The 12,858-nt window shown below is 35.1% G+C and overlaps 1 protein-coding gene across 1 annotated transcript in view; it reads left to right on the forward strand.

The window, feature by feature from the left end:
* Window positions 1–12,858, forward strand: part of LOC113502414 — a 43,159-nt gene that overhangs the window by 13,301 nt on the left and 17,000 nt on the right. Inside the window, exon 2 of the mRNA XM_026883978.1 lies at window positions 6,428–6,673. Coding sequence (XP_026739779.1) covers window positions 6,598–6,673 — 76 coding nt within the window. The 5' untranslated portion in view covers window positions 6,428–6,597. The remainder of the gene's footprint in view (window positions 1–6,427; window positions 6,674–12,858) is intronic.

The following is a 12,858-nucleotide window of genomic DNA, read 5'->3' on the forward strand; positions in this document are numbered from 1 at the left end:
TACATATCTATTGGATGTGATTGTTAATTAAATACATGAAATAAATACTTTCATTCTGATATTGAAAAACGTAAGATTAATTATTTAATTATCAAACACTGATAGAATTCTAATTTCCATCTTAGCATGGGCAATATCTTAGTAACCAATACAATCACTCAAAATCGTTGTTTTGTTTCAATTTATAACAAAAATCGTTACGTCAAAAACACCTGACAAATCAACAAAAAGAACTGATATGTCTGTATTATAAACTTCAATCAAAGTTACGGGAAACTAATCAAAGAAATTAGCATTGGCATAATTAGACGCAAATTAAAATGGGACAAATAACGGCAGGCGTGTTGGCGTTAATTTCATTCCGTTCCATAATGACAGATTATGCACATAACTTAAAGACGAAGCCCACAGTTGTGTTCGTACACACGACACCAAAACAAATGAAAGAATCGATTATGTAATTACACGTTATAATAAATATGTGGTAAACAATTACGCGTTTAAATAAATTTATGATTTAGTTAGTTATAGAAACTATAAAGAAAAATGTTATTTATAATATTTAATACTGTATAAGCAAGCGTTAACGCTTTTCAATATGACATAAAGTATTTTAATCGTATCCGGGGATATTCTAGCACGACCATTGCGTGCTAGAATATCTATAAGCTCTTTACTGGTGCTATTGTGGAAGCAAATACTGTGCGCGCTGTGCCGTATCACTTCCCAAATGTCATGACCAGAATCCTGTTTTAAGAGGTCATAGTGTGCATTCGACTGGCCTGTTGGTCTAGTGGCTAGAGACCCTGACTTCTATACCAAAGGTTGTTGGTTAGATCCAGACCCAGGACAAATGTTTGTATGAGCAGCACGATCATTAATTGTTCTGTCTTGACGTAATTTATCTATATTATTATGTATTCAAAATATATAAATCAGTTGCACTGGGCTCATAACGCAAACTTCGCTTAGTTTGAGACTAGATGGCGTTGTATGAAATATTACTTTATTTTCACAAAAAGAAGGTCGAATCAAAACAGCTTGTTAAGCAGAGTAATGAAAAAGACATGTTGGAAGCCCGGACAGAATTAATTTGAAAAAGGTTTTCTAATTAGATATTGTGTCTTTGAAGATGTAGAAGTTGGTTTTATACTACTTATATGCAAGTACTTGTACATATACTCCAGAGAAAAACGGTTCTAATGTGAAATAGCTAATTAGTACTATTCTGGTAAGACTTCTCTCAGATAGACGAGCGAGTTGGTATTTGTAGAAAATCGAGTTTTAATTGCCTTCTTGTGTATCTGACCTGCGTTTTAGAATTGAGAAAAATAAAGGTTGCATTTGTTTTATACAGGCTGCAATGCGGTAAACATGAGACAAGTCATCAGTTAAAGCTCTAAGAAGTATATTTATTTTAAACAAAATTTAGGAAGTCGGGCTTCTAAAAATATTGGATACGTTTTTAATTATTGATTTTCTTAAATCATTAAACTCTGCGAAGATAAAATGCATCAAAAATGATGAAACTTATTGAAGAGAATATTTACATCAATTGTCCGTAAAATGTGTAAGGATAAAGTGAGGTCTCACGAGATTAATATTACATTACCATATTCACTTAAAAGAAATACGTTTGAAGAACTTTTGGACTTAGTTTTTTTTAAGTCAAAATACCAGTTAGAAAAAGTTGATACACGACACAACACTGATCAATTTTTATAAGAACCGTAGATTTTAGTTGCTGCCCATGAAAAAAAAAATTTACAACTGCATTTGCCAATTTGGCGACGTAACAGTTTCCTATAAAGTGAAAATAGATTAATAGCACTTTGTGTTCTGACGGGCGTCCTTAGAAGTTTTTACCATTATGAAACGTTGGTAGAGACTTCTAAGGATGAATGCTTTAGAAATCTTTTTAGGCGGACCTGGACAGTAATGTCATTTTATGTGATACCAATACCTACTTCATTTATTTATTTATTTGGTGTCAAAAGCATAATTAGAGGACGGCAATGGTTATCCTTAGAACTACTCTTCTCACTAGATTTGTATCAATCAATTTGTTGAAAATTCAGGAAACACGATAAAAAGGAGTTGAAAAAGCAATTAATACAAAATTCAATAACAATTTTACATCAATCTACAAAAATATGATTAAGATAATAAAAAAAATATTGAACTACTAAACAAAATTGTAATGGAACGGCATTCAGTCCGCCATAAGCAAATGTTTGCGTACGATTGGAATGATTGAACCCGATAATTTCAATTGGGCCCGATCAAATTTCAGAGTTTATCTCAGTATTGCGTTCTAGTATTTGGAATCGTGTTTGTATAATTTTAGCTTTTTTTTTTTTTTAAATAAACAAGAATTAATACGTTAATTCAAAGCAAGTTACTTAGAGTTACTAGGCTTAATTTATTTTTCTTTTCTAAACTGGCCAGAAAACTATAGTGCTTGTTTTCGGTAAAATCAAATTCATATGTCGGTCAAAGTGTATCCTGCACTGTTCTCGATTGAAATTGCTTTGAAACTGTTCGAAAATAGCGTTTGGTTTACACTATCATAGCGGGATTGGAAACTGTTACTGCAAAAGGTGGGTTCCATGTGAACCTGATACATATTGATTTTAGAATATTAATTGAACATATGCCTTCAATCGTCACACTGCGTGATATAAATGCTTGCTGGTAAATGGCAGGGCCTCAAGCGCAGGTTTTATTCAGTAACCATTTTACTTTGTTGACAGCCACATCGAATGTATTTGTGGAAACATGTCCAACATGTTTGAAAGTTCCAAAGGAAACGTGTCAAGAAAGTCAAGATACGCGAAAGTTGCGTGAACTCGTAATAAAATAAAGTTAACCGCTGACGTGGATAGCGCGCGGCGGAGTCGTTTACTGCCTCCACATTCCGCGACGACTCCACCTTATGAGCCACTGATGACTAGCTTTTTACTTGTAAATGGCCCAGTTTGTCAAGAACCGACCTAATACTACGACGTAATCCTTTCAAAAGTTCCCTCTAACTAACACTAACTTCACAATTTATTTTATCTTTGTTTTCCCGGTCGTTCGCTCAAGATCGAATAAGGCCTGCTTAAAAGTTTCCGAATTCGTCTTATCCCGACTTCAGTAGATAGCGCGGAGATTAGGCTAGTTCGTATTGATATCGCCAATTAAATGCTTAGATGTTGGTAAAACAGTGTATGGTTTCTTTGCATAAAATGCTTCCAAGAAAATATTTGAAAGGTAATGTAAAGTAAATAAAGCGTAAAATATACAATTTGCCAAAACTCATCTATTTTTATTATTTCTGAAGTAAACCTAATAAAATACAAAGCAATATTTCTAAAAGCCACATGCTTACACACGACAACGAGTAATAAAAAAAAAATTCGCTGCCTGATAAAAGTGTTGTGTATTTCGTCGATAGCTTCTAGTACATTCTGGGCGACCTACAATATTGTGAAGTAGTCGTCGATTTCCAAGACAATCATCTATTCGGTGAAGCGTGAATGGACCAATAAAATGAAGTGTCAAAGGAAAGGCGCGGTGTCGGCACGGTGTCGCGCGCTGACGTATCGGCGCCGAGCGAGGGGTCGCCCTCTCAGGATATTTCTCTAACATTGACACTCGTACTATTGCCGTACCAAGCAAAAAGAAACCATTAATATTAGGCACTAGTTCATGCCGTTGATAAGTACTTTGTGAAATTCTGCACGAAGAGCCTTTCGTCAGCATATTTTTTGGATGTTTTTCGGTTGGATATGTTTGTCAGTTTATCTCGGTATCCGGTATATTTACCATTCATAGATTTGTTGCTATTCGTTCGAAAAATGCATATTTTCACTCTATTAAATTTCTGCGAATTCAGAACAAATGTGAATCAGTAAAAAAACAATTGAATTACGACGATGCAAATTCATTCTGGTCCATTTAATAAAATATTGGGTCAATCCATTAATTAACCATGAAATAAACTAAACAATAAAAGTTATAACAAAACGTTAATGGAAACTCGCCCGGCTTTGAAAGCGGTGGGACAATTTAATTATTAAACTAACTTAATTTTAAAACGAAACCAACAGTTTAATCGGAATTCCGACCCAGTAAGAGCAACAATAAAATACAACAGAAGCCTGAGTTTTATTTAAAACTTCCTCCACGGAATGAGTTAAACTCCGAGATAAAATAAACTATGGCCACGAATATCTACATATTGAGCAGGATCTGATTCATAAGTAATGGTTATAGGGGTGATGCTGGAATATCGTTCAATAATGTAAAATTTCACATTAAGAAGTCCTAAAGAACGAAAAAACTAAACCATAAAACTACTAGCATACAAAATTGAAGTAGCTCTAACAAAAACAAGTAACATTTCCGCTCAATATAATACAGAATATGGCTCTAAATACGCCTTTACTGGCTAGCCATAAACTCCATCATATTTTACGATAGTTCAAAAGCTGTAATAAGAAATATAAGACCTCTCAACATGAATCTCATACGAGTAAAATACACAGTTCCCCGAGATATATTTAACTACTTTACACACTTTACACAAGTTTCAAACGTTACCAACCTGGATCCCATAAACAACGGAGCGGAGTGGAGCGCCGGTAACGTGGCAATTAGTTAGACAGCTTGCCAAACAAGCCCGGGCTTGCCGGCTGCCGCTTGGATGTTTGCCTGCATCTCACACGCTCCCCGCAACCTATGAATCTAGGTGACTCGAATTGCATCCGTTTATAACTTCACCTCTATTTAATGTGATTTATAGACAGGTTCTCCCTTCTTGAGCGCAAACCAACTATTCATCTCACTTTTTTGCCGTCCCGTTGTGACCTTTTTTATCTCGCCTAGGGACTATAAGCAGATTATTTGTGAGAAATGTATATTTATAAGGCCTCCTAATTAGTGGGTTTACGTATATTGCCATATATAGGGATTCATATGAGTAAGTGATGCCAACGCATGAGGTTAATTAATATATGAAGCATAATTGGTTCGTGCCACTAAACTACATGTATAGTTTATTACGAGCGAAAGTTCACCACTAATATGGTGTACATTGATTACTTAATACTCCTTGTATCAATGAGTAAGGTCATCTCATTAAGTACGGTCTTGTGTGCTTTGTAGTTACAGCAAAGAGTGGGTCATGCTTCTCCCGAGGGTGATGTATAGAGTTTATTAGTGTAATTACACAACCAAGGGACTGAATCAACACCACAGTATTTCTCTCGCAAACTGTTATCAAGCAAACCTCTCAAATATATTCCAATTTCCTTATAAATCTAATTAATGAATAAAAATACAATAGCATAATGTATAAAAAGTTGTAAAATTGATAGAATTTAAGTATTTAGTCCTACTTTTGTTTCTAATAATCAACAGTATGCTTGATTTTTACGCCAATTGTTATCGTCTCTCATCAAAAACATTTTATCCTTCGTTCATTTTCACTTTTATGGCAATGTAAAACCTATAACCCCACTTGATATTATACTTAATTCGAGTAATCATAATCAAGGTCGCTAAAGTTAAGATAAAACATACATTAAACCTTAGCAGGATTTATAAAATACATTAGTTTGATGTACTTCTTTCATGGTAGGTACTCAGCTAGCATTACAGGTCCTAACAATGAAAAACAAACAACTAATAAATTGTAATGGTGAGTAAGGCAGAGTCGTTTTAAATTTAGCTTTAGAATTAAATTAAATGTGAAGTCGAAAAGGAAAAAGAAAATTATGAGTCAAATAGATTAGGCAGTTGGTACGCGCGAGCGATGCGGGCGAATGGCGGGCGGGCCTGGCTTGCGCCGTCGACGCGGCGACGGGTGCACGCGGCCCGACCATTTATTGAAAGTCGGAGGCCAGCGCGTGAAGCCATTAGTCCTCTACACGCCTGAAAAAGTGTCGCTTTCGCTGAAACATTGCGCCGGGGCGCGCTATTCAATTGGCGAATGTATTTTATTCGGAGCCAATCGATCTTCAGACAACAAAACGCATACCGTGAATAGAGTGTCTCGCGAGGCGATAAATCACCGACGTCTACGATACGTTTAATGAAAAGATCTTTCTGCTATCGCCCTGTTTTATTACTATCGAACGAGACTTTGTTCGTTTCTCAAAGAAATATATAAACGTACATAATAGCGTCTGCAAGAGTGCCGATTCCGAAGCGCTGCAACTGCAAAACTTTGCTTCAAACACGTCGTTTGATTTGTAGTTCTGTCCGTCGTTCGAGTTCCAAAGAAAATATAGAGCAGATAATGGGAAAATATTGCCCCACTGAGTGACGAATGGGTCAAATCTCATACTCAATACAGAACGTACGCTTTTCCTCACTCTATTATTTTCAAATGCATTCTGTACCTAGTTTAAAATGTCTCATAAGTTTTACTTTGTTCCAGAATGTGTTATGGTCTCTTCAAATTATGGGAAGACTTTAGAAGAAAACCACTTTTGGTGGTAAGTTAATTTAGCTGTGACAAAGAGAGGAGCACAATATTTGAGCAGTCTGTTTAAAAATGAAGGAGAGCATAGGGAAGGCGCGCAAGAGCCGTCAGGAGGCGGTCGTGACATGACGTGTGGCCGACACAACGCTCGCACCAACATGGCTTCTCAGCTGGCAGCAATCATACTGTGGCTCGGAGGAAGTGAGTATTAACTTAGCTTTGACGACAAACACACTACCTAACGAAACCAAAACTGAATTATATCAAAATTATTATTCTTATAAAAGTTCTTATAAACAGTCACTGACTACACGGGAGAAAAGTATCAAAAACCTTTTCCTCTATTTTTAGCTGCTAATTAGCAACCTTAATGTCATTAAGGTAACGGTCAGAAATTTCGTTACTGAAAACACTTTCAAAATATGGAACAAATAATATAATGTGCAACGCTGCATATATTTTTTCGGGAACAAACGTCATTGTTTATATTTATCCTTGTATTATAAACTTGTGCAATGGGTCGAGGACGTGGGTTTCGCGTCGTGTCACTTCGCGTATACACTGTCAGGCGTAATAGAAATTGAATAACAAGTTCGAACTCGGTTGACGTCGTACGCGTGTTTCCATGTGTTGCTTTTGTTTAATTTTAGTTTTGTATTAACCAGAGCTGTTAATATAAAAAACTATAAATGTGGAAAACCGCGTAACTTGAGAATTTTTTTTTCTTGAATAGACAAGAACCAATTTTGTATACACTTATTCCATGAATGTTATTTTTAATTTGTCTCCGACCCTTTCTTCACAATAAGCTGCTTTAAGTAACCTCGCTTCTAAAATGTAAGAACAAAAAATGTTGTGTTATAATATTTTTGTCCAGACTTTTCTTCAAGACCGTTAAACCAAGATTTGTTTTAAACTCTCATTAGTATTCATCATTAGATACTAAGAACAAGTCTTCAAACACACTTATTTTTCATGTTTTCTTAACGAATATAAACAACCAGATTGCTCATAAAACCTTTTAAATATACAAATTTCTGAGAGTTTTATAATATCTGAATCTCAGTTCATAAATAAATGAGAAGCAGCATTTAATTTTGTAAATATTTCTTTTATGTCGCCCGCCCATTGTAATCGGCCTGTAAGCCTTTGTCACGGTGAACGATTGACCTTGGTAATACCCACTTTTATTTTAGCGCCGGTTTTATTACTCTAAGCCATTCTTTAGACTTATGAATTTCCTCGTCGTTTGTATTATTGCTATTGCCAATACTTTTTCCTCCTGAATTTTTCCATTCTTCTTTCATCCTTAACTGGAGTAGTCATTTAATTAAAATTCCAATTTTATTTCCACATCCATTTTTACTGTTGGTAAAATTACGGACACATTGAATATATGAGATGATGTAAATTATCCGATACCGTGGGATTTCCGCATTCATCAAAGAAAATATTCGTATTGAATAAGATCTTTCATATTCTAACATGGAATAACTGTACGGAGTGATGAATTATTAAAATCACTCGTGATACAATCGAGTTTCGAATCCAATCCCTTAAGTAAAGCTGATTATCGGGATCCTCCAAAGACCGGGTGATCCTGGAAAAAATCTGTAAAGTGCCAATCTCTCTCGGTATAGAAGATGGGTAAAATTATTGGCTCGGAACAAGCAGGATTCATTTATTATAGAGCGTAAGTCGAGCGGGTGGGACGCACGAGGCCCGGCGCGGCGCCAGCACATCCCTGCGTACTACCTTAACTAACTTCGCGAAAGTTCCCGTAAATTATTCGGCTCCTTGACATTTATGGCTAACTAAGAGAAATGTATTTGAAAATTAAGTAACCAGATTACGACATCGGTATTGTTGATGAGACGGGAAGTTCCGCTCCATAAACCTATTTTTTTGGATTAAATTTATGTAGAGAGGGTTGGGGTTGGAACTTTATACCTTCATCGCCGACACTTTATTATCATTACAATAAAGTTAGTTATTCATGTAAATTTTGAATAAAAATATTATAAAACCCTTGAATTCAGTTTCACTTCTGCTACTTGATTAACTTCTAAGATTAAACACAAACTGTGCTAGAAATTACCCGTTATTTTTAAAAGGAGGCTAATGTAGTAACATTTACATGTGTCTAGAACTGATGTCGATTTATATCTTGTATATTTTATTTGTATGGTAACTTATTTTTATGCGCATAATGCTATAATTCTTAAAAATAAGCGACATAATATTTTTATTAATTCAATCGCGCAAGTGCCTTAGGCTTGAAAAAATGCAATTGTTCAATTTTATACAATGTATGTATACTTTACCATAAACGGTCAATCCATGAAACAAAACGTGCGTGCCTAAATACTACAAATGTAAGAAACAGAAAAGACGAAATTGAGTAATTTCCGTTCTTGGAACAATATGATCCCAAACAAACTGGTCATTTGGAATATGAGTAAAATGCAAATTACTCTTCATTCAAACTTAGAACAGAGTGGGTGTCTCATGATGAGAAGCAATGCACAGACCTTAGCGGAGATAACGGAATGAGTTGGGCTCCTTCCAAAAGATTACCCTAATATTGTTGAAACGGACAGCCTTGCGGAAAGACCAAAGGGTAGGAAATGAAGAAATAATAGGACTTCAGAAACAAAAAAGGAAATAATGTCCATTTTAGAATTCGAATCTTAATTCTATTTGAGCGATTATCACAATGAATCGTTAACTTGGCTGTGTTTCTCTATTCAGCTATAAAAATTACAATATGTATGAGTCCGCCATACGCATCAGAATTACCGTTTAGTAGATAAAAACGCTAGGGAAGTTGAAATCAATCGATCCGGAAAAATAAAAGTAGACTTGACGAAGTTATTCTTATTTGCATTAATCTTAAGATTGGGTGATTTAGTTTTATGGTAATAGCATAAAATGGATAAATAATATTTTTAGTTTTTCTTCTTCTTTTCGTTCTTCTTTAAGTAATGTACCTTTGTCGAATATTTTACTAAAAAAATCGAAATAGTCGTCAGAGAAGTTTCCGAAAACATATTGAATACGTATTTTTAATTTTATCATATCATTAAAAGTGAAGAAGTTTATAAGGATTTATACTTAATTTATGGTAATTTGGACTGATAAAAAGCGTATTGGCAAGTCACGACATACAAAACTTTATTTCACTGTACACACAGATTCATTTTTTAAATAAAAAATACGTACCCAATTTCTTTTTGGAAATCTGTCTAGTGCACCAGACTGATGTATTTGTCACATATTTTCCTGATTTGCTTCGATTATATATCGATATTTTTTTCAATTTATATACACACAAGTTTACAAAAGAAAACAAGTCCCTTGCGAAGCATAACATCAACGGAACTCTGAAGTGTAGGTGTATGCTTATATTTACCGTGTACCTACTTATATTGCATTAAGGCTTTCCATGTACTTTAGGTAGTTAAAAAAGAACATTTATATACAACGTACAAAGCATGGATAAACCGACGTATTCCCCTAACAAAAACATTTATAAAAATTCTGCGACAAATGGTAGAGTGTTATTAAAATACCAGAGAGCTTTTCGAATACATTTCTTAGTATAAAACATTTAAATTAGTATTCATAAAAACGTTCGTCATTCGTGCAAATATTTTAGATTTGCGAACCCACCAAGTACAGTTTTATACACTCCAGTAAATCGAATATTAAACTCTTGTTTATCGCAAAAACATACATACGGGTGCCAAACACCTAAATATACTTTTATTCTTATTTAAACATAGGACGACGCTGAAATGAATTCATCTCATATAAATATTAACTCGCGTTGAGATGAAATATTATGATGTGGCTGGAACCGTAAAATGAATTTGGTTACATTGTAATGAGTTCATGTCGACGGGAATTGTGTATTGGCTTGATCTTGAATTCGATCACGTACCGTTCACTTGATTTATGTATTCCGACCACCTTTAGTATAGCTGAAGGCCAAGATTTGATTACTTACGTCGAGCTGAAATTCTGCTCGGTGAACCTCTAACGGATCGACCGCGAAGTTACCTACTTATAAGAAGTAGGGACCGTAGAAATAAAATTGCTTTAAGGTGCACGTTTCACAAATAAATGGTTCTTTTCGTGCTGCAATTAATGACGTCGAGAAGGGTGAAATAAGGCCCGCTTCAGACTTCTCCCCGCCGCCTAGCGCCTCAGTGTTTTCCACGTACTTCTTTGAATTAGTTTATTTGTGAAATACAAGTACATAACAGCTCACAAAATGCAATTTGTTACCATTGAACTAGTAGGAAAATAAATATTTCTAGACTTGGCTTTTGTTGATTAATAAAAAAATATTTAACGGTGGTGGTTTATTGATATCGAAAAAGTAGGATTCATTTACAGGTAGTAGGATTTAATTTTTTACTTGTTGAACAAAGCTGTTTTTGCGAATGTTACAATCGTAAACAAACGATAAGGTACTGAGGTACTGTTGTCTCTCCGTCTGTACGTCTTCTGCTATTCAGGTTCTATGTTTAATAGTCGACGACTACTCACGATTCTGTTGTGATCTACGTACACCTGTGTGAATATTGTTGCGATGATAGAATCTCGCTTTCACCGTCAGTACTTACTAAATCCATGTTGGTACATATTAGTAACTATGAGGGAAAACTGAAATCCTAACCCAACTATTTAAAAAATATTTGCAAATATTGCAGTTGTGAAAGAGAGAGAGCGCACTATACGTCGTAGCGCGGTGTCTCTCTTCCAGCACTATTATAAAACTCTTAGACGTGATGGTAGGACGTAGAAACAGTCATTAGTTTAGTAAAAATGCTGAAACATATTATGCTGTTTTTGTCTCTTTAAAGTAGCGACCGATAAGAACTGCGTAAAGTTTAATTTCGTGTTAGTAATATAGGTTTTACTTTTAATGAAATGGTTAAGATATTTTACTTGCAGTTTAAGGTGAAGCTTTTTTGAAACTGCCTCCGCACTAAGGTTATTTATCCCTCCGTGTTTGACTAACATAAAACCATGTTTGTCAGTTTCACAAGACACCCAGACTTCAACTTCTGGAAAAAGTTGTCCTACGCGGGAATCAAATCTGCGGCACATCGGCTATGCACAATGCAAGTCACTCCGATAAATATAAATTTGAATTCTCAGCAAACTACAAGTACAAAATACAGTATGTGTACTTTCAAAGCTTAATTTCTATATATAAATTGCACGTACAAAATTCAATTCCATAATAATTATCGATAGAAATAAAGCTACATCACTAGCTGAGCAGGGAAGGGAGCGTGCAGCGCTCGTAAGATAAAGTTTTCACAGTGCTACGGTATCGTAACCTGTACATTACATTACCTCGAGATAGTCCGCAAGTTATGCGCAAAAAGATATATAAAATGATTTCAAGCTGTTATTCTAGAAAAGCTAAATAAGTAGATTTTTGTGCTTCAAACTTATGTAGCTCCTACGTATGAAATACAAATCTGTTTACTGGTTTTTAAAATAATAAATACAAAAATACGGGTAAGTTGGAACTGAAACGTTTTATTTACGCAGTGGTAATGATTTTCTATAAATCCAATAAGTAGCTTACGTGAAGTTCCCCGTATACGTTGGTCCATTTGTTTTAAACCGCTGGAACTGTTTTTTTTATCTTCATTGTTTTTGCAATAATTATTAAGGTATCTCTTTATTTTAAAAGCAAAAAATATTTTATGATTTAAATAATTATAAATCTCTCGCACTAGCAGTTACGGGTGCAACTGGTTATGAGTTGCAAGTAATGTAGGTCCGTAGTTCGAAAATAAATAAAAAATAAGGAGCATTATCTGCAACAAAAAGCAGCATTTTACGCCCACTTTACCAAACAATGTGCGTTTGATTCCATTCAAGAAAAAGGTTTGCTATTTAATATGTACGCCAATATATCGATATACAAACGGTAGTTAAACGTGGGCCTCCCTACCCGTGCTATGAATAGGCCTTTGTACGGAACTTGGGATAGACGTACGCAACGTGATTTTTAAGTCCGTAACTAGATACTTCTGACCATTCTTCCGATCCTTTCAGTACTTTACAACACCCACAGGATGGGATTGGGTATATTCTGATAACACAACATTGATGCTAGCTTGAATACACCTGCGATCGTTATCCTACGTCAAATTGCGGTAGCTTTGATCGTTAAGCCACAACCTTTATAAGCTCCTTGTGAGGTAAAAATAGTGGAGCGGTGCATGACACAGTCGTTTAGATAATATTTATAGAGACTTAAAAGTCTCGTGAAGATACATCGGCTCTCATAAGTCACTATGGTGATACACGTCTTACTGCGAAAGTTCAACACCCTACAATTATAAACGATTCCTTAA

The sequence above is a fragment of the Trichoplusia ni genome, chromosome 17 (genome assembly GCF_003590095.1).
Source record: "Trichoplusia ni isolate ovarian cell line Hi5 chromosome 17, tn1, whole genome shotgun sequence".
Taxonomy (NCBI): Eukaryota; Metazoa; Arthropoda; class Insecta; order Lepidoptera; family Noctuidae; genus Trichoplusia; species Trichoplusia ni.